General features: G+C 39.8%; 2 protein-coding genes across 2 annotated transcripts in view; one reads left to right on the forward strand and one right to left on the reverse strand.

The window, feature by feature from the left end:
- The first annotated feature begins 11557 nt into the window (after window positions 1-11557).
- LOC149958847 (sesquipedalian-1-like) lies at window positions 11558-13467 on the forward strand. Its single transcript, XM_090166245.1, has one exon. The coding sequence runs from the start codon at window positions 11874-11876 to the stop codon at window positions 12633-12635; it is 762 nt and encodes a 253-aa protein (XP_090022371.1). The 5' UTR covers window positions 11558-11873; the 3' UTR covers window positions 12636-13467.
- Window positions 13468-15887: 2420 nt separating this feature from the next.
- Window positions 15888-22890, reverse strand: part of LOC149958848 (mediator of RNA polymerase II transcription subunit 13-like) — a 63086-nt gene continuing 56083 nt past the window's right edge. Inside the window, exons 10-24 of the mRNA XM_090166246.1 lie at window positions 22754-22865; window positions 22514-22683; window positions 21924-22450; window positions 20987-21858; window positions 20519-20683; window positions 20356-20453; window positions 19982-20291; window positions 19758-19913; window positions 19256-19554; window positions 18994-19185; window positions 18282-18926; window positions 17948-18211; window positions 17702-17863; window positions 17507-17622; window positions 15888-16818 (exon numbers count right to left, since the gene is read on the reverse strand). Of these exons, the coding sequence (XP_090022372.1) occupies window positions 16686-16818; window positions 17507-17622; window positions 17702-17863; window positions 17948-18211; window positions 18282-18926; window positions 18994-19185; window positions 19256-19554; window positions 19758-19913; window positions 19982-20291; window positions 20356-20453; window positions 20519-20683; window positions 20987-21858; window positions 21924-22450; window positions 22514-22683; window positions 22754-22865 (4221 nt within the window). The 3' untranslated portion in view covers window positions 15888-16685. The remainder of the gene's footprint in view (window positions 16819-17506; window positions 17623-17701; window positions 17864-17947; window positions 18212-18281; window positions 18927-18993; window positions 19186-19255; window positions 19555-19757; window positions 19914-19981; window positions 20292-20355; window positions 20454-20518; window positions 20684-20986; window positions 21859-21923; window positions 22451-22513; window positions 22684-22753; window positions 22866-22890) is intronic.

Raw genomic sequence — 22890 nt, forward strand, 5'->3', positions numbered from 1 at the left:
TGAAATATTATGGGTCGAGTTGCTGTTATCTTTCTAATTACGATTTTTAGGCCGTTGTCTGTAATTTTATACTATCGTATTGTACGCATTACCATAAGTTTATAATAACGGTTCACACTATCTGTATCAGTTACCACTCTTCCACTCGGTGGGGTGGCGGAGTGGTTAGCACTTTCGCCTCGCAGCAAGAGGAGCCAGGTTCGATCCTAGCTTGTGGCACTGGGTGAAAACTCAGAACCACTCTTTCTAAGTTGAGTTTGCAAGTTATCTCCCCACTGGTTAAAGGGGTTTCCCCGAGTTGTTCGGTTTCCCCTTCCCATACTAAATTGTTAACGGTAGCAGCAAGTGTAGGGCGCTGTTGGCCCGCGTGGCACGAAGGGTTTTCCGCCACTCTCCTACGCATTGTAACCTGACCACCTGTTTAAGGCATCCAAGGTCGCGCGATGACCTGGGTCTAAAGTGGTGCCTTGGATATTAGCCTAGCTGATTATTATTACTTGTTGTAGAGTTTTTCTGAAGGGCATTATTAAAAGGTTGAGAGGCGTAGCGAGGGGGGGAGGGGGCATCGGCCCATGGCTAGGGAGCGCTAATAGCGGAATCTCGAAATCTTGAAGCCCCGCCTTAGAACTGAAGTCGTAGTACTATCGTACAAAATAGCGGAATCTCGAAATGTTGAAGCCCCGCCTTAGAACTGAAGTCGTCGTACTATCGTACAAAATAGCGGAATCTCGAAATGTTGAAGCCCCGCCTTAGAACTGAAGTCGTCGTACTATCGTACAAAATAGCGGAATCTCGAAATGTTGAAGCCCCGCCTTAGAACTGAAGTCGTCGTACTATCGTACAAAATAGCGGAATCTCGAAATCTTGAAGCCCCGCCTTAGAACTGAAGTCGTCGTACTATCGTACAAAATAGCGGAATCACGAAATCTTGAAGCCCCACCTTAGAACTGAAGTCGTCGTACTATCGTACAAAATAGCGGAATCTCGAAATGTTGAAGCCCCGCCTTAGAACTGAAGTCGTCGTACTATGGTACAAAATAGCGGAATCTCGAAATCTTGAAGCCCCGCCTTAGAACTGAAGTCGTCGTACTATCGTACAAAATAGCGGAATCTCGAAATGTTGAAGCCCCGCCTTAGAACTGAAGTCGTCGTACTATCGTACAAAATAGCGGAATCTCGAAATCTTGAAGCCTTGCCTTAGAATTGAAATCGTCGTACTATCGTACAAAATAGCGGAATCTCGAAATGTTGAAGCCCCGCCTTAGAACTGAAGTCGTCGTACTATCGTACAAAATAGCGGAATCTCGAAATGTTGAAGCCCCGCCTTAGAACTGAAGTCGTCGTACTATCGTACAAAATAGCGGAATCTCGAAATGTTGAAGCCCCGCCTTAGAACTGAAGTCGTCGTACTATCGTACAAAATAGCGGAATCTCGAAATCTTGAAGCCCCGCCTTAGAACTGAAGTCGTCGTACTATCGTACAAAATAGCGGAATCACGAAATCTTGAAGCCCCACCTTAGAACTGAAGTCGTCGTACTATCGTACAAAATAGCGGAATCTCGAAATGTTGAAGCCCCGCCTTAGAACTGAAGTCGTCGTACTATGGTACAAAATAGCGGAATCTCGAAATCTTGAAGCCCCGCCTTAGAACTGAAGTCGTCGTACTATCGTACAAAATAGCGGAATCTCGAAATGTTGAAGCCCCGCCTTAGAACTGAAGTCGTCGTACTATCGTACAAAATAGCGGAATCTCGAAATCTTGAAGCCTTGCCTTAGAATTGAAATCGTCGTACTATCGTACAAAATAGCGGAATCTCGAAATGTTGAAGCCCCGCCTTAGAACTGAAGTCGTCGTACTATCGTACAAAATAGCGGAATCTCGAAATGTTGAAGCCCCGCCTTAGAACTGAAGTCGTCGTACTATCGTACAAAATAGCGGAATCTCGAAATGTTGAAGCCCCGCCTTAGAACTGAAGTCGTCGTACTATCGTACAAAATAGCGGAATCTCGAAATGTTGAAGCCCCGCCTTAGAACTGAAGTCGTCGTACTATCGTACAAAATAGCGAAATCTCGAAATGTTGAAGCCCCGCCTTAGAACTGAAGTCGTCGTACTATCGTACAAAATAGCGGAATCTCGAAATGTTGAAGCCCCGCCTTAGAACTGAAGTCGTCGTACTATCGTACAAAATAGCGGAATCTCGCAATCTTGAAGCCCCGCCTTAGAATTGAAATCGTCGTGGCATTGTAAAAAATAGCAGAATAAAATAAACGAACTAGAGACAGGGCCTATTATCTTGTCTAGTTACTGAAACGGGGTTAACGAGTACGGGCTAAGCCGGGATTAAGTCGTTGTTAGTACCATAACCTAAAAAGAGGTGTCGTTCACTTAACAATAGTCAATAGGTCTAGTGAGCCTAAATACGTACCCATCATCGGAGATATGGTTTCTAATAGCCACGACGAAAATTTATCGCGATTAATTCGTTTTCTAGGTAATTGCTCGTGTACTTTGAGGATTTTTCGTGAATCGCTTGTATAGGCAATAGTTCTTGCAAGCCTAAATACGTACCCATCATCAGAGATATGGTTTCTAATAGCCACGACGTCGTCGGGAAACGTGTTCGCATCTCACCGGCGCCGTAAAATTATAAACCAAATTTTAAAAACATAAGAAATTTTATTAGTCCTCGGGTACAAAACTTTACAAATGTAATTAAAATATCCTTCCAAAATTTCAAGTCTTTTTTCATCTGGAAGCTGCGAACAGATAAAACATGTCCAACCATCGCGTAAATCACATTTCACCCAGACATTTCATATCACAAGAAAGGCATCTTCCCTTTTTCCGTTTTCCAAATATTTGATGTACTCTTCGTTGGTCAGGTGGTTAGGTGTTTTCTTAACTTTCCTTTTCTTAATTTTGTCCCAACTGGGTCGTTCTGGATATGTTAAAATGTCTTTAAAGACCATTGTCGATATGGTATTCGCATCAAAAATCCTAACCAGTTTTGCTCTTAACTTTCCATTGCGAAATAGACCAAAAATGGTCAAAAACACCAATTTTAAGGGACATCTTGTAAAATATTTAACCATAAGTACCTGTTTACTGTAAAAACCCTATATTCTGGCCTAATGGAGTAGTATGGGTTCAAATATACCTTCCTCGATCACTGGCCTACATATGAAAACAAACTGTGTGCAACTCCTCTACTCCCAATATCAAATATGAAAACCCTAACTTCCCTAAAACTAAACTCTTAGATTATAAAAGCCTACTCTGGCTTCAATTTGTATAACCGACTAACTTCCTCCACCTAATATTTCTTAAAAAAATTCATACTTTGCAAACTTAAAATACATTTTTAATTATTGTTATATAATGCGTTTTAAGTATCCAAAGTTAGCCACAAGAGTTGTGTATTTAAATTTCTAAAAAAATTATAATTTAAAGGTCCTAGCAAAATGTTTACTACATTATTGAATAGAATAGGGTTCATTTTATTTATTGAGCATATATTAAGATAAATCTTGCATGAAGTACACCCACTAAACCTTATTTCGTTAACTAGTAAGAGCTATATTCCTTAAACTTTTTAACTAATATCAAAGTAGATAATCACTATACCTGATTCAAGTTCATCCATCTTGATAATTTAAAATCTGAGAAGCAGATTTTTTTTGCCCGACCACGGCCTAAACCAAGCATTAGCCTTGGGCCTCGATTCTACCCTTATCGTGGAAAGATAACGAAAGAAAAATATCGTTAGCGCCATTGAATTTATATTAGATAGCGAAAAATAATTTAACGATAAAAGTAGAATCGCGGCCTTGGTTTCCACTAGCGCGCGTAACGACGCGTCACTAAACTTTGGGGCGTACACACGTTTTTATTCGCGTCAAGAAAAATGCATTATGACGCGCGCTAATGAAAGGCAAGCATAACGCTTGGTTTCCACTAGCGAGCGTAACGGCGCATCACTCAACTTTCAGACGGATAAATGTTTGGACGAGCGTAATGAAAAATGCATTATGACGCGCGCTAGTGGAAACCAAGCATTAGGCCCAAAATTGTATAACATACTAAACCCTGAAACAAAAAATAGTACTAATATAAATATATTTAATAAGAGAATTTGTAAATGGCTAGTCGGATTTGGATATGAACCTCTGAAAATGTTTTTAAGTTTCTAATTGATTTAAAGTTAATTGCTAATTTAAACCTATTTCATGTTTTTTCCGCATGCCTTTCAATGATCGATGAGTGCTATTACGAAATTGTACCCCTCCATGCACAAGTTTTTAACTTATGTGGATTGGGGTGATGTATTTAAAAAGTGTAAAATTGTATTACTGTATTATGACATCAATAAATTAATATCAAATCAAATCAAATCAAAGCCTTGGTTTCCACTAGCCCGCGTAACGACGCATCACACAGATTTTCGGCGTACACACCTTTTGACCAGCGTCAAAAAATGCGCGCGCTGGTGGAAACCAAGCATAGCCTTTGTATTCCACTAGCGCGCGTAACGAAGCTTCACTCAACTTAAAGCTTGTTTTCCACTGGCGCGCGCAACGAAGCGTTTCTCAGCTTTGAAACGTTCAATTGTTTTTACGCGCGTTAAGAAAATAACATTATGACGCGCGCTAGTGGAAAACAAGCATTAGGCCGTAAGCACGTCTTAACGCTCTTCAAAAAAAAGTGCGTTAGTTGAAACCAAGCATTAGCCTTGTTTTCCACTAGCGCGCGTAACGGCGCATCACTCAACTTTGGGGGCGTTTTGATGCGCGTCAAAAAAATTTGTGGAAACCAAGCCTAATACAAACAGCACGATTTACGAACCTTGGCAGCCTTCTAGCTTGCCCGTTCCTTTGTGATTTGTTGAAAAGGGCAGTGGTTCTAGTCTCATTTCGAATTATATGCCCTATATTTGAAATCACTGTTTCGTGCCTAGTCCCCCTCCCCCCCCCCCCCCCCCCCCACACAGCGGCGTCAATCCACAGGCTTGAAATGGTTCAACCACGTCTATTGGCTATTCGTGGGAGGTCAGCACCACTAGGAACTAACTACCGGACCATAGAGGAATGGCCCTGGGGGCCTATTCTGTAAATATTCGAAATCCAATTTTCGATCGAAAACTAGATTTCGAACTTCGAGATCTCGACGAATGGTATACGGTAAAGATTTCGAATAAGCATAAATCAATGTAAATTGTTGAAGTCGATCTCGACATGGTATAGGGTATCGAGATCGAATACCCATTCGATTTTTTACAGAATCGCCCCCCTGGAGTGGTATTGATAGTTCTGATTGGACTAAGCACTGACGTTCCTCTTCAGAAATCGCGTAAAGGGGGATGTAGAAACGGTGGGTATGTCGAGGTAGACTTTTATCTATTCCTCCATGTTTTCATACATTCCAACACAGGCAGCGCGATCATGGCGCGATCTACCGGTTAGGGTTTGAATTCTTTAAAAAGTCTACCTCGACTACCACTCAGGATGCCTTCACTTCACATCCTACTGGAGATGATTAGCGTCCTCCAGTGGAATGTCAACGGCGTTCGTTCTCGATTACCGGATCTCATTGACCTTCTCGGTGACTTACACCCCAATATTATCGCGCTTCAAGAAACTTTTCTCTCTCCAACGGATACAGTCAATCTTCATTTCGGCTGTTATGAACCCTTTCGTGCGGACAGGGTTGTCCATCGCCCTTCGCCTTCCGGAGTTCGTGGTGGTGTTGCGACTCTCGTCGACAAGTCTCTTCCGGTAGTCCGTCTACCATCTCCAGCCTGTGTCGGTGTGGAATCTCTAGCCTTGAAGATTCACTCCTCCGTTGGATGGTTCACCCTCTTCAACATCTATGATCCTCATAGTAAAGCCACTAAGGCGTTTTTCGACCTTCTCCTTCGGGATGTAACCACTCCCGTCTTAATCTTAGGCGATTTCAATGCCCATAACATTCTCTGGGGCAGCTACAAGACAGACGCACAGGGCTGCCTCGTCCAGACTTGGCTGGAAGACCACGACAATCTGGTCCTCCTCAACAGCGGTGAGTCGACTCGTCGCCCAACTAAGGGTCCTGATGGTGCACTAGATCTCGCTTTTGCGAGTACTGACCTGGCTATCCATCTCCCTTGGTCTGTCATACTTGCAGGCACCAGTGACCACCTTCCGATTCACATGGGCGCTCCATCTCAAGCAGATAGCGGTCATACTGGTCCAGCTCACTGGCACTACCCTGCGGCTGACTGGAAACGCTTTCGCATTCTTTTGGATGATTCCCTATCAACTGACCCCTTGACAACTCAGTCGGCTGAAACTATTATATTTCAAGCGGCCCTGGCAACGATTCCGGTTAAGCGGGGAAGTGGTTCCGCAGCCCCCCGCCAGCCTCCTTGGTGGGATGCCACATGCTCGAAGCAGGCCAAGACTGTCAAAGCGGCTCGTCGCAGGGCCCAACGATCGAGTCATTCGTTGGATCAGGTCGCTTACAAACGTGAAAGGGCCCTTTTCAAAAAACTAACTAGAGAGACGAAGCGTAACAGTTGGAGAACTTATTGCAATAAACTACATGCTCACACTCCTTTGACTCAGGTCTGGTCTCAAGTTCGGTGGTTCAAGACCGGCACGCGTCCACGGAAGCTAATTACGTTGAACACCGGAGACAAGGTGGAAACGGATCAAGCCCAAGTCGCAGAGTGCCTCGCGCAGTCTGTTAGAGCGGATATACATCCTCAGCCAACGCTCGGCCCGGAACAAAAATACCAGCCTGAACCACGTTTGGAGCAGCCACCGGCGAGATACAATAACCCTTTCTCGGAAGCGGAGTTATACGAGGTCCTCTCCGGCCTTCGCAACACCTCCCCTGGGAAGGACAACGTCTCCAACCTCATTATAAAGAACTCGACTCCGGCTTTTCGAACGGCACTCCTAGCGCTCTATAACAGCCTTTGGGCGGAGGGCATCATGCCTTCTCGTTGGAAACATGCTGTCTTGCACCCCATTCTGAAACCTGGGAAGCCCTCTCTCGATGCCGCGTCCTACCGCGCTATCTCTCTGCTTCCTAATCTCGGCAAAATTTACGAGAAGCTGGTTTTAGGAAGACTGGTCTGGTTCCTAGACCAGAACGCTGTTCTGCCTGCAGAGCAATCGGGTTTTCGACGTGGGCGTCGAGCGACCGACAATGCGATCCGCCTTGCTATGGCAGCCCAAGGCGCTCTCGTTACGAACAATCACTGCCTCGCGGTCTTCTTAGATCTGAAGGATGCTTTTGGCAGTGTTCACCACCAGGCGCTGCTCTACAAACTCCAACACCGGGGCCTTACCGGTAATCTTCTTCGTTGGGTGGAAGACTTCCTCAAGGATAGGACCTATCAGGTCAGGGTCAATGGTGCGCTCTCAGCCACTTACCTCGTCACGAGAGGCGTTCCTCGGGGCAGCTCGATCAGCCCCATCCTCTTCACTGTAATGTTGGGCGGGATTCCTCAACTATGCCAGAGACATGTTTCCCAAGGGGAACACGCCGACGATATTGCGGCCTGGGTCTGTGGCCAAGCCCTTCGCTCCTTATACGGCTCCATGCAGCAATCGCTTGATCACATCGCGGAGTACGGTGCACTCTGGGGGCTCAACTTTCAGCGACTCAAGTGCCAGTTTATGCTTTTCTCAAAGGAGACTACCATCCCAGGCGATCTCACTCTCAGTCTCGATGGCACTCCCTTAACCAAAGTCCACTCGTATAGGTACCTCGGTGGTATTTTCGACGACCGACTCACATGGAAGCCTCACGTCGAGGCTCTAGCCTCCTCTTCTCTCAAACGCCTCAATCTTCTGCGTACTGTCTCAGCGACCGCTTGGGGTGCCAGTAGAGGCGTGCTAAGGCTTTTGTACACCCACCTCATTCGCTCCAGGCTGGATTATTCCAACCCCCTCTATGCGTCCGCATCCGCTCCTCTGCTCGCCTCTTTGGACAAAGTCCAAAACGCTGCTCTACGGGTCATCCTTGGTGTGCCACGGTCTACACCCATTGTCCTAATGGAAGCTGAGGCCGCAATTCCACCGCTGAGTTTTCGTCGCACTCTTTTGGACCTCCATACACTTGCTCCATGTGGCGCAGCGGATACCCCGACGTTTTATCCCGCTCTTCTTCGGGACAACCTGGCTCAACTGGAGGTCATTGAGCATCGCTTCGCCCCGGATCGGCTTCCTTTTCTGCTCCGGGCGTGGAACAAGGCTAGGGAACACAATCTCTCCTGGCTCTTTCATTCCTCCAGGGGTCATCTTCCGCCCACGTCCACTCCTCCCTGGGAACCTCCCAAGGTGACGGTCATCTCCCGTTGGCTAACTACTCGCAGAGGTGACCTCTGCTCGGACGCGCTACGACAGTTGTTCCTCGCGACGCTCGACATCTACGCCAAAGACGCGACGGTTATTTACACTGACGGGTCTCTCGCCCCGGACTCGGGAGTCGGGGGTGCCGCCTTCGCCATTCCTTCTCTCGGGGTCGGTGCTCGGTCTCTAGTGGATCCCGGCCATCCCATAAACAGGATAGAGCTGTTGGCCATTCAATTGGCACTTTCATACGCTTCCGCTCATCTTGAAAGTTCAATAGTCCTCTGCTCCGACTCCAAAAGCGCGCTTACGATGTTACATTCGCGTTCAAATGATCCGGTAATCACCGCTATTCATGACTTATGCGACGAGTACTCCTACTCAGTGACTCTTTTGTGGTGTCCTGCTCACGTCGGCGTAGTGGGCAATGAAACGGCGGACGGTCTCGCGGATGTCACCAGTCTTCCGCGTCCCTCCAAGGTGGACTTTTTCCTCCCGGCTACGCTCTCTGAATTGAAATCCGCGTGTAGTAAAGTGGTTACCAGTGCTTGGTGGGACTCCTGGCAGACCCGCGCCACCTCCTACGCGCTCAGGGAAGCGAAGCCTAATCCGGGCTCTCGCGAGATTATGCGGCGGCAGCTTCCCAGGCGGGATGACACTCTTTTGGCGCGCCTCGGCTGCGGACGCCTTCCCACGAAAGCAACTCTCTTCCGCTTTAATTTGAGTAGCTCGGATTCTTGCTCGAAGTGCGGGGCGGTAGATACCGCGGAGCACATTCTCTTCACCTGTCCATCCCAAGTTGCAGCACGGCGAGGTCTCCTTAGTAGTCTCCATAAGAGGGCTCTTCCCGTCTCTCTGACGGGTGTGTTGAAAGCGGTCCACGCCGGATTTTCAGACGTTATTTCCGCCACTTGTGCTATACTTCGCAACGCTGTTCGGACTTGATAACTTTCTGCGGACTATTATTATCTCGTTTCTTTTTTGGTTTTGTTATTCGATTTGTCGCGTATTTTATTTTTGTTTTGTGTGTTCATTTTATTGCATTGTTCGCTTTTAGTGTTTGTTAATTTTTCCATTTGTTTTATTTTGAATCTGGTGCGCTTGGTGTGAAGGCTCATTGCTATATACACCAATATTAATTCTCGTTATTTTGCCCCCCCCCCACGACTCCCCCCCTTTTTTTTTGCCCGCCTCGAACTGGCACTACGCTGTCGGATTTAGCGCCTTCTTTCCTTTCCCCTCCTCTACTATTCCTCCATGAACGGACTTTCTCAAGAGCATACCAGATCGAACTAAATTCGCTCGTGAAATGAACAATTATCTTGATCTTTGATCACTATAGGTGTTTTTTTTCGCCTGTTCTGGGTTTTTTGAGCAGGTTAAAAAGTGTAGCCATATGACGTCATTTTACTTCACGAAAAAAAACGAGTTGGAGTAAGAAGGGCGTAGTTAAAGGTTAAAGGTTAAAGGTTATTTACAAAAAGCTTGCCTCATGTGAAGAGTTCTAAACGAGTCATGTTTTCGTTTAAGCAGACGACAAAGCTAGATTAGTCCCTCTACACCTCCTTTCGAGGAGGAGTAAAAAGTGTAACCTTAGAGCTCTGGAACAAGCGAACAAAATTCGGGACAGGGTAAATATTACCCCGAGAACAGGCGAATAAAACGTTTTAGGGTAAAAGGTTTACACTTTTTGTCCCCGGACCAGCGAAAAAAAAACCACCTTTTGTATGTAACCCCTCCTGAAACTCTGTACTCAAGCCCTCTGGCGTGATGGGCATTGCTTTTTGCCGGAAATAAAATACTTTAAAACTTTAGAACCCATTCCTATCAACAAAAGTGACATAATTGACGGCTTTTAAAATTCATTTTGCGCGTGAAAATACCTCTACATGTTATGGTCAAAAAAGCACGCAAAGAAGGCTGTGTGCCCAAGACATGTACCTGTAGTGTCGCGCGCTAAAACGTCATTTCAAAATCCGTCAATAGGCGCTTAAATAAAACATCTTCCCAGAAATTGCCAAGAAGTAATATTTCCGACAACCAGGACTCATAAGTTATTATTTATATAGTGCTTGGTGAATAGAAAGCTGGAAACTTTCTCGAACGTAACATTTTGCTAAGCCTTAACATGCCAAAAAAGTTACCTGGTTAAAAGGAAACACTTGTTGCATACCGTACCGCAAAAGTAATATGTTTAGTTCTAAAGGAATGAGTTTTCATCTTTTTCCAAAAGATAATTTTATACGAAATGAATTAACTCTGCCTCCATGAGAAGCTTTAAAATTGCCTGGTATTATAAAAATATTTCATATAATTTTAATTATTTATACCATAAGAGGATGATAATAATAATAATAATATTATCTTCTTATACTTAGTTTTAAAAACATTATATATGTTACCTTAAAATATATTATCGAAAATAAACATTAGTATGTTCCTTATACACGTGAGCCGACGCGTTTCTTATCTGACGCAAAAATTCACATGAGGGCAAAAACGCGTCTCCAATTGGCTTATATATGACTTTGTGGCTAGCCATTCTAACCGTTTAACCGACCGACCGGAAATAGCTCCTTCCCAGAAGAATTTGGAGAGGGGAGTAGAAACCGAGTATCTTTTATTGAAGCGTCCATTCTATTTTGAAAACCAAGCCTATATTTCTAAGAAGGTAGCTCTATATTTTAGATTAATTTTGTCCTGAATGGCTGGCCATAATTATTTAAAATTACCGGTATTATTTCTTGTTGATTACAAATGATAATAGATGGCGGTATTTCCTCACTCTCTTCGTAAGCCATTAGCCATCTTGAAAGTTGAAACCATTGAGTTGGGAATATTAATCTAGAGGTCCAATCAAAACGTCGGATTTCAGTATTTCGCGAAACAAGTTTTTAAAAATAATAATACTGTCGTCTGCTCCCATCGGCGTCCCAAATAACGAGAAAACGTTATCATTCTACCCGTGGCGCCGTCTATCTCTCAATGGTTCCTTCAAATAAGACGCGTTTTCAAGCAAAAAGATTTTTTTTCTTCAAAATAATGGATGGCGCCACGGGTCATATGATAACGTTTGCTCGTCATTTTAGAGCAGACGGCACATTCGTATTTTTCAAAAACTTGTTTCGCGGGGAGCAGATTTGATTGGATCTCTAGATTAATATTCCCAACTCAATGGTTGAAACAGGATTCTAAAGGAATCCTAATCCTTACAATCGAAACTTTTTATGGTTTTTTATCTTAAACATTGTAGGGTATTATATTCGTTTAATTTTTTAAACGATTAGTAAGAAAAAAGTCGATGAAGTTTAGCAGAATGTGGTGAAGATATAAGTATGAAAAAAACTAGGTTAAGAGTACCCTAATTTTTAACTTTTCGATGTAAAGCAAGGCTTAATTGAAGCACAGAGTGTTAACTTTGCATGCTTCGTGGGGTGTATCCTTTTTTAAGGATTGATTTTTTTCGGCTTGAAGAAGTTGAAATTGTAAACTATCGGGCTGGAAGGGTTGTTATTCGGTTATCACAGAAACGACATGAAAATAAACGAGAAAAATTTGATCAGTTACTCCATTTCGGAGACTCCTGTTGATCGCGAGGGATGGTTACTTAAGAAGGGGGATGTTAACAAAAGCTTCCAAAAACGATGGTTCGTTCTTAAAGGAAACTTGCTGTTCTATTTTGACAAAAAGCATGATAAGGAACCGATTGGGGTGATAATTCTCGAAGGTTGTACTATTGAATTAGCAGAGAATGAAGAATTATACGCGTTCAAAGTCGTATTTCACGGCGCTGGTCATCGAACTTACGTTTTGTGTGCTGATAGTCAGGAAAACATGGAAGGTTGGATGAAGGGGCTAGCGTGTGCAAGCTACGACTACATGAAATTAATGGTAGCGGAGCTACAAAGGCAATTGGATGAAATAAGTGAAACGGAAAGATTGGCTAAAGCTGGTTTCCGCAATTCAGTTCATATGGGCGGGCTTCCCGCGAATCGTTCCGATAGTTGTCTATTTAAACAAGCTAGCGGGGCAAAAAATCAACGTTATAACCCCTTTGATAAGTGGAAGTACGTTGCCGATGATAGCGACACGAAAGGGGCTGTTGGTGGTCAACCGTTACCGGGACCTGTTGACAAATGCCCAGATGCAGCTGTTAAGGTTGCTTTTCCGAAACGAAGAAACTTCACCGAACTTCATTTGCACTATGGAAGGCAGTTTGTCAAATATTTTGAGGATCAGCGTAAATGTAACTTGCAAGGTTACACAGGAAATATCGGAGATCACAATATGTTGTAATGAAGTCTTAGCTAGGTGTACTCTTTTTAATTTATAGAAAAATTATCGATCTTAAATCAAACAACACCAAAATATAAATATAACCGTATACCAGTTAACTCTATAAATGTAAATAGATATTTTACCATTTATTTTTGAAAATGGTTTTTGTGTTTTCCATAGATAATTATTACCATCACCAATAATATTGCCTTTATGGAAAGAAAAAAAATCATGATATACATCAAAAGCCTTAAAAAGAGAGTAAATGTGATGCTACTGTTATGGCATTTCAATATTCAATATCAAAACGTTTTTGTAAAGTTGTGTTGCAATATTTATTTATTAGCAAAATATCAACATTTTTGTTATTATTCGCTACCCCAGGACCAAGTTACAATGTCACTGCCTAAATGTTAAATTCTGGTTTTGTAATTTTACTCCATGCCTCTGTCACAATTATATTTTTCCAACTTCAATTACCTTACCTGTATTTTTGTTAAGAAGTCAAAATTTTATAATTTTCACACATTCCATAGAAAAATGGATTACGCTTCTCAAAACTGCTATACTTAAGTTTCTAGCTCGTAACTTTTTTGCTCAAAACTGTGGCCAAAATAGAGTAAGTTCAGTAACGGCATCTGGTATAAACTCGTAAAATCTGTTCCTTTTTTAATTTCAACTTGAAATGTTTATAAAATAATTTGAACTCTATTTATTAAATTAATTCCCAGGGTTACTAAAATTTATTTGATTTAAGAGTCAAGCTTGTTATAGATTAATATCAAATAATAGAAGAATGTTTAAATAATTTTCCCGATTTATTTTGACGTATGATCATGTAATCGTTATAATAATAAAAAATTTGGGCTAATCCTTTATTTTAACCTTAGAAATTGGTTTTGTCTATTTTTGTGTCTTCTGGATGAAATGGTTTAACCCAATATCATTAATTTATTTTAAGGGAATATAACCTCGGGTATTTTGTGTGGAACACCAACGTTTGCAGCTCTGGCCACTCTTGCCTTTGGCTTTAAACATGTTTGTCGCCACTGTACATTGTAATTTGAAAAAATTAAGGGGTCTTCCATAAAGATTGCTTTTATATTCCCTTAAAATACATTTATGGTTTAACTGATGAAAACTGAAATTAAATATATTTTAACTAAAACAATTAGTTAAATAGGAAGTTTATAATATGTATCTCCTAAACAATTAATATTATTAGGGATACACTGAAATATCTGCCTATATTTCTTGTATCAGCTTCAACGAAGCCGATATTGGCCTATAAATATTTTCAGAAAAACATTTAAAAATGATAAAATTTTATTTGATTGGCCGCACTACGTACACCACACTTAAGAAGCTACCTTTTTTAGATATTCAATTTGTGATAGAAAAAATGTATAACTTAAAATGAAAAGACACATTCGGATATGTGCTTGCAAACTTTTTTTCGTGAAATTTTTTAATTAAATGGTGTGACAGTGTACTAAACCGTCTTTTACAATGATTTTATCATATACACTACTGTTATGACAGATAACTTGGTTAATATTGGCTGTACCCATATCGGTGCATCCCTAAATATATTAATCTTTAAAGGTGCAGCTAATTTTTTTTAAAGTACATCCGTGAAGAAAAAATGCTATTGTAATTTTTTTAAATAATGAAATATAGGTTATAAATAAGTGTAATTTTAACCTTATTAGCAACGCAAATTGATGTGGTGTTATGCTCTAGGAAAATGTTTCCTTCTGGAATCTGCCTTGAGCCTGTGAAGGTAAATGTTTAATTTTTATAGTGTAGATGGATATTTCTCACTTACGTTCATTGATATCATTTACTTCTGGTTAAATAGATAAAAACTAAATCAAAGTCGATACAAATTTCTTATTATTCTTTTCATATTTTTAACCTCCAATACTGATTGAAAGACCTAGTTACGCTTACTAATTTTGAAATAAGCTTATGTTTTAAGTGTAGAATGAAAAGACAGCAGTTTTTCAGAACAGGTAATCTTGTCTTTACTGAACTTAAATATAATGTATGAGCAAAACAAAAAGGTTTGGTAGCAAATTAAGCTGAGGGTTTTTTATCTTTCTTACATCACCCATTAAAAATTAAAAAATAACATTTTTTGAGCTTTAAAAATAGACAGGACTAGGGGGTCAATATCTCGGTATGAAAATTTCTTTTAAATACGGTAGTTTTTATTAATTTAAATTCAACTATTCCTAAAAAATAATCAATTTACTTCCGTCACCATGATTTATATATTTGTAACGTGATTTGTAAATGGTATAAACTGGTTACGGATCGCGCGAGAAATAAAAATTAAAAATAAGAGGAAATAATTTTTTTACCGCAAAAAAAGGATTTAAGAATTACATAGCTTTTTCAAATCTTTATTTACAGGTAATTTTCTTCCTCTGTTTTATATATATATTAAAAAAACGGGGGAGGGCAATATTTTCTCAACGTAAATTTGTTTTTTAAATTGTCATTTTTCTCTTCAATTTTTAACAGTTCTTTTTAATAATTTTTAAATTAAATTTAAAAGGACAGAATTAGATATGAGGGTTAAATGGGAGATGAAAAATGTTAAAAATAAAGATTTCCTTTATTTCTTTGCATCCAAGGTTTTTTTTTCATTTTTTAAATACTACTGTACAAGTAATTTTTTTATAAACTTTTTTAAATTACATTAAGAACTTTTCAAATCCCTAGGTTTTTTTAAATTTCACCAACGAAAAGAAAAATTTATACTTTTTTAAAATGACAAAGTAAGATAGTATAATTTACATTTTATTAAAAAAAATTAAAATTAAAATTTCTTTGAAAGGTTATATTTTCTTTAAACTAATCGTTTAACTTCAATAAATTTATAGGCTTTGTTTACGGTAGGATGGAAATAATCTTTACATATTACTATGGTTGAGCTTATTTTCTATCGCAGCGAAACCAAACCCTGAGAAATTTCTTGATCTGCATACGAACTAGGGAAGGCTTATTCGAGTTTCTCAGTGACCAAAAAAATATTTTTTAATAAAATAAACAAAAATATTTGTAATTAAAAAAGTTCATTAACTTGCTACAATTCTGTACAAGAGTCCATTTTTTTAATTTTTTGTACAAATTGCGACACTTTTTTTTAAGACAAAGGGGCTGGGAATTGTTTAAAATACAACTGAAAGCGAATAATTTCACATTTCATTCAGGTATATTTGACTTGGTATTTATATATAAGTAGCAACATGAATGAACCTGTTGTTTTTTGTGTTTACAAAAAACATATATTAAGGTTGCCCAACTTTTTTGTGATATTTCTTAACCCTTTTTATAGATATATATTTATATATACAAAATAAATAACAATCGCAGGTTTTTTTGTTTTTCGTTTGCGAGTAGTAATTTTTTTTTAAGTTTGCATTTTGCTTCAGGTAAATTTTTAACTTTTTCTTCATTTAAATAGATGTACTGGAAATATATTTTTTGTTTTGTTATTTTATCTTTGAAAGTAGGCCCAAAAAAAATCTGTAGTTTTTTGGAATTCACTCAAATGTATTTTAACACATAATTTTTTTTAAAAAATTGTATATATTTTTAAAAGATTGTTGTTTAAACACAATATTCACATTTTTTTTCTTCTTTGTAGAAATATCACTCGAGGATGGAGAAAAGTTTAACGTTGATTGGCTGTTTGTGATTCCTTTAAAATGTTGTTCGTTTTTATCTCCTGCAAAATTCTTGATTCGTTTTGACTCTATGGACTTGTATCTCGACCCAGTATTTGCATGGGCTTGATTTTATGCATACACCAAGTTTCAAAACCGACAGTACACCCCTTGTTGTTCTTGAAGTAGGCCGTTGGCAGTGGCGTGTATCCCGGTAAAAAATTATTTTTCAAACCAAACGGGTTGATATGTTGTCGAAGAGATGCATGATGTATCTTCGTACAAGTAACGCAGGTGATTAGTTTATTTAAAACATTTTTTCCCCAGTTGAAAACTGCTTGCCGCATTAATTTAATAACTGTTTTCTCATTTTTGTTTGCATTTTTTATTATCACGTTAGTGTTTCCATTGCATGATACAATTGCATGAGCACTTGAATATGAACTGGTAAACAGGATCTACGGTCGTGCGTCACTGGATCCAGAGAGAGCCATGACAGTGTGTTGTAACCCTCTAGTACGTACCTAATTTTCAACATGGAAGTTAATCTCTCAATGTATTTAATTGGTCCCTAACGTGAACAGGTAGGGTCTAGCCATAGTGATAACTGTTGTTAATCCACACTGTTTCTCTCAAAAAAACTATTCTAAAAAAGTGTTCCTCCGCGCCTGGTAATTTTTAGAAACAGGCTCAGGGTGACCAAAACAAAAATATATAATCTGTAATAGATTTATAGGATTTAATATAAAATAAAGGATTAATTTGCTGAAATTATTGAGTAAAATAGTTTACAAATATTTATAAGTTAAAACACATGCTTGAAGGCAATTTAGTGAAGGGAGTAAAAGGTTTGATTTGAAGTCGCAATAGCTTAATTTAGGTGGAAATGCTTTCCAATTTGGTAATTTTTATCTATATTAAAATATAGAAAACATTATAAAATATAGTTGTGGTCACCCAGAAGGCTAGTTGTGTCTGCAGTTTTACTGCCGAGATGATTGAGAGTATGGTAGTGTTAAAGGAACAAATGATAAACCGATTAAGAATTGCCAGTTATTATAAGTCTCACTGTCCGATAACTAAGGTTAAGGAACTGTTTGGGGTAAGAGAATTATGCAAAAAAAATTTAACTAGGGTGGATGAATAGTTGGGTGCTGTGAGCTTAATGTTGTTGACCATAAACCCTCTTCGATATAAAAGTTTAAATCTTACCTTAAGACATCAGTAGTAAAATTCGAATCCAATGGATGGTAATTTCGATTTAACTGATTTCCATTAATAAACTCTTCACTTGATTGCACTAATGACGAATGGAACAGTAGAGCAGACTGTACAAGTGAAAAATATTTTGTTAGTTAACTTATTGAAAATTTATCTGAACATTTTTAAAATAAAAACCTTAATTACCTTAAGGAAAGATGGTAACTTGTTCTCTAGATGAGGACAAGATGACCAAAACCATCTGGGTAAGGCTCCAACCTTGGCCGTTGAAACATAGTAACCCAAGGCCAAAGGTTGCTGTAGTAGTTGTAGTGGTTCTTCCGATATGTCATTAGCCCTTCCAGGTGCCTATTACACGCAAATTATAAGATTTTAAGTTTTAATATCATTCCTAATCCTTGGATAATACGCAAAATGATAAAGCGTACTCACTCTATTCGGTTTACTGCAATAAGGAAACGAAGGCGAATGTCGTCCACCACCCATTCCGTTTGGACTGCCAGGTTGCGATATAGAATCTCTCCTACCCGGAGAGTTACCGGGACTCCCATTTTCTGGAAAATCTCCAAACAGACAACCAGTGACGATATCATCATCCAGTGGTATATCTTCTTCGCCCAAACAAGTGAACAAATCTTCGTTAGTTGGATCAATTTGTTCCATCAAATTATCATGTTGGAACGTAGAATGAGACGACTGTATTGGCCAAAAAAAATTGAAATTAGTACAGCTCCTACTATGCATCAACTAAACAAGGGAAACATACCTGAGTTGTCGCCGATGTTGGAAAAACTAGTATATGAGTACAAGTTGCATCCTCAGGAGTACTTAAATCACAGTTCTGATTGCTAAATCGCGCATCTGGCGTAAATTGATCTGGCATAATTCTCAAGGCGGAGTCTGGTTCCAAGGAAATCAAGCACGCTGAGAGTATACTTGGAGTCTCTGGTGGACTTAACACTGTACACTGATGACACAAATCACATAGTTGGCGACTATACCGAAGCAGGGACCTTTTGCTCAGTAATGACGCCCACTCGCGCAATTCGCCATGTCCAATTCGACCTAGCCTTCCAACAACTAGCCTCCACGGCTGCACTGAATTGGATAACACACCCATAATGAAATCCAATAACTTAGTCAATCCCGCTTTTCTTGCGGAAGCTTTCTTTCGCCTAGTTCTATTTGGTATTTCGATATTTATGCAACACGTTTCAAGCATTTCACCCTTTTCATTAGTACATGCCGCGAGCAACCACCGTTGATCACTCGTGAGGCAATAATTGCAGAATAATATACTAGATTTTTCACGGCGATCGCCAAACATTTCACCAAGTTCAGTTTGTTTATCACGTTGAGGTGCTAATATAAATGGCAAACACAGCATCTTGTATGGCCCTGAATTTTTGTCCTGGAATGTTTTGCAAAATTAGCTTCCTTTGTCAACTAGAAATAATAAATATGGTTTAATTTCTTACATTCTTTGACTTGAGGAATAAATCCTGCGTTGCTGCGGGTCCAAATCCGGTAAGGGACTTAACATTAGATTGGTGCGATAATACCCTTCGACACTGAGCAAATATTGAGAATGCCAGTTGTTTCAACTCATCATGAATTCTAACTCCATCTTCCCCACTGCCAATACTCAGAACAGAATCCAATGTTATCAGCTGCAACAAAAGAGATAAAACAAATTGAAAATACGCTCAAGACCAACCCCAAATTAAATTATGTACATACCTGTACATGAATGTTATTGAGAATGTGATCTGGCAGAAACTTCAGCATGTGAAGGTAGCACCTCATTAAACCAATTGTGGACAACCTGTACATTTCTGGACTCATATTGTTAAATGAAAATGGCTCTACGATGTAGATGATTAAAGCTGGGGAATGTTGTTCATCATCTTGATCGGTTGATTCGTGGCTTGATGTACCACCACTTGAACTGCTTCCACCTCCTTGGGAACCTGAGCTACCAGCTCCTGTTGGTGTAGTTCCAGAGCTAGAGCAACTTTCTTGTTGGGAATCAGAATGACCTTAAAGTGAGAAAAAAAGCACTTCAGATTGTGGTATACAATGAACATATGGTTTGCTCATTTATCAGCACTAAAATTTAATAGGTAAAATTACTTAATACATAATTACCTCCTTCTGGAAGTTTTTGGGATTAAAAAGAAAATCAAATTACTAAATGAACTCTAAATTAACAAGCTTTAAAACTTGTAAATGGGATAAATACCTCCATCAGATAACTTCTGAGACGTATCTTTATCCTGTTGACTCTCTGGTGTAGATGGTGGCATTGGTGATGCAGCTGGTTTCTCTGGAGGAGGTTTCATGGGCGGTGGGGGGTCCAGTAGGGTTTTATCCAGAGTTTGAGATGCTAAGACGGGAGCTGAAAGGAAACATTTTATTCACCATTAACACCATATATAAACCTGATTTCTCAATTCCAATAATTACCAAGATGGTGCCTGCAAGCCTGTGCGTATAGTTTCAGTTTGGATGCAACAGGCCCATTTCCAATACTATTGAACCATTCATCCACTGGTTCATCTGCCAATTTGCGGGCTGCTGTTTTTCCAACTCTTAAAATTCCATCTCTAAGAATTTTTGAGATGGGGCAGTGTCTTCCAAGTCTGCATACTTCGTAAATACTAGACAGTTCTTTGAAATAGGTTCGTAACCGAGACATAATGAAGTCATTATCTGGAGCTACCACAATGTAAGCAACATCACGAGACATTGGATAAGGTTCTAGTAGTAATTTATCCTAAAAATGACCATGGTTAGTTATTTACATTGAATTTAAATAAGTTGTAAAAAGTCTCACATACCCAAAATTTTAACGCAAAAGGAGATATTCCTAACCAATCCTTTTCATAGCCAACTAACAAGGATGGGATAGGTTGTGGCTCACACTGGTCATCAGTTCCTAAAATGCAGATATTCATTAGTTACTTTTAGGCAATAATATACCTTACAAAAACGTGAACACACCTCTTCCTGCTAATCTATGAAATTGTCTCCACGTTAAAGGTCCAGATACAGTGTACGTTACTTCCCAAATCATTTGGGTACGTTTTTTGTGAACTGCCTCTTGTAGTAAAGGTTGTAGTGATCTTAACAACTGTACAGTTTCGTGGTTGCTTTGAGGTCGTTTTGCTATATAATTTTGAAAATGAAACTTAGATTTCAATACATAAAAGTATGACATGTCCTATTCTTCAAATGACAAATTTTTAGTGAGAGCTATTCAGATCACAGAATCTGTAACATGGCTGTTTTAAATGTTTTGTATCCTCTCGCAACTTATGTAGCAATTTAAAGTGCGTTTCCAGAGTGCGATTTTTTCTCATGGAAGATATCACTCATGGATAGCTCTCAAAAAATAAACTTATGGCATAATATTACAGGCCTTTGATACTACTTAAAAATAAAATACAGAAATACCAAAATGTGACTTACCAACTAGAAAAGGCCACTTGTGTAGGCTGGAAGACTTGAGGCCTTCATCCAGTTTCCCATTCCCCATATTGTCCAAAGTTTGCCTGCCTGTCTCCAAAGCTAAGAAACACATTTCACAAAAGTCCGACACTTCTAATGCGTTGTACTGAGTAAGTGATGTATCCAAATTGTGCAATGTAACTGCCTTATGGTAGACTGAACAAGTTGATAAGAGGGTGGAACACTGATACTTTATCAAATCAAGCAAAGTGTGAGGCACCGATTCAATCAAACCATTCACTCTGTCTTTCATGTTAAAACCCAGAGCGTCTGATAACGTTGTTGGAGGTGGCAATGATAGAGGACCGAGTGTTTTTCGTTTATCCACTGCCAACAAACTACGTCGAGTTCTGTCTGGTGGTTCGTAAGGAACCCCAGTTATTTCAACTTCGTCCTCGTAGAATAAACCAGATCTGTGACTGTAATGACGGTTCACTACGGCACTAAAACCGCACGTGCACTTGTACTGTGGTTCATCAGAGCCATCGGGTAATAAGAAGGTGGGTAAGTACAACCCGTAATCAGCCCCTTTAATGTTCATGTTGCACACGCAAATTGTACATCCGGCAAAATTGTGATCCTTAAAAAGATTCATCATAGTGTCTGACAGAACCAAGTTAGTAACTAAACTGTGCGATTCCATAACTCCTTGGCCACCCATGTTTTCCATTGGATGCATGTGCTTTGGTAAGCGAACATGACCATTGTGATTTTGGTGCTGAAGTTCATAGTTCATGGCCATTGCCCTTTGCTCCAGCGGGTCCATCATTGGATGGTAACCTGGTGGCATCATGCGTTCTTGATCGGGAGGTCCACCCATCATCATAGGGTGACTAGTATTAAGAACAACACAATTAGCAATTGATTCCCTGAGAATTATCTAATCTTCGGAACTTACCATGGATGAGGATGCATATGTGGATGTTGATGTTGCCTTTCCATCATCAAGGAAGGATGTCCCAAGGGCGGTGGCAAGCCTCCGGGTCCCATTTGATGTGGATGGTGATGGTGATGGTGAATATGTTGCTGCTGTTGTTGGTGCATATGTTGCAGATGCATATGATGTTGATGATGATGCTGTTGCTGTTGCAAATGTAAATGATGATGGTGGTGTGGAGGGGGAGGTGGTGGAGGATGTTGCTGATGAAGATGGTGCATTCCAGGTCCCACCATGTTCATTTGAGACATTGTATTCAACATACTTCCTCCACTGTTGTTTACTACACTAACCAATGATGAGTTGGTTGTAACAGGTGCGTTGGAATTGGCTTGTTTCGCCTTTTCCCAAGTGGACTTGTAAACACTTTCACCAGGGAAAGTTATAGTTGGCAAACTCGTGCTTGGTAAACTAGTTAAGGCAGAATATCGTGATGGACTGACGAATTTAAGTTGAATAGGAAATTTGTAGACGTATGAATACCAGTCCTAATAATATAAACAAATTAGTAATATATGGAAACTAGTGGTAATGTAATGTTTCAAACTTACAGTTTCAATACCAGGACTTTCCAAATTTAAATAAACATCAATTTTATCTCTTCCTTCTCCAGCTTCAATAGCTGCAATTTCCAAAGAGCTCAGGGGACCTGATGGAGACTGAGCAGTGTTGTGCTCCAACGATGGTGGTGTTGGAAACATTCTAACTAGTTCTGCAGGACCTTTAAACAAGTACAAATAAAGGTTAGCGTGCAATTTATTTATTTATTTTTGAACCAATACAGAACTGACCTAAAATGCCAGTTGTACACGAATTTGAGTTGCTTTTTGTCGTTTTAGTGGAAGGGGCATCATCGGGAGTATTGGGCAGCTTTACAGAACTAGGAGTTGAGGGTGGCTGAAACTAAATATGAGCGTTATTAAAATTA

The sequence above is a fragment of the Leiobunum rupestre genome, chromosome 2, assembly GCF_980474605.1.
Source record: "Leiobunum rupestre chromosome 2, qqLeiRupe1.1.hap1, whole genome shotgun sequence".
Classification (NCBI taxonomy): Eukaryota; Metazoa; Arthropoda; class Arachnida; order Opiliones; family Sclerosomatidae; genus Leiobunum; species Leiobunum rupestre.

What these genes read in the sequence shown, in the direction of transcription:
- LOC149958847 (XM_090166245.1), top strand. Translation starts at nt 11,874, where the DNA reads ATGAAAATAAACGAGAAAAATTTGATCAGTTACTCCATTTCGGAGACT.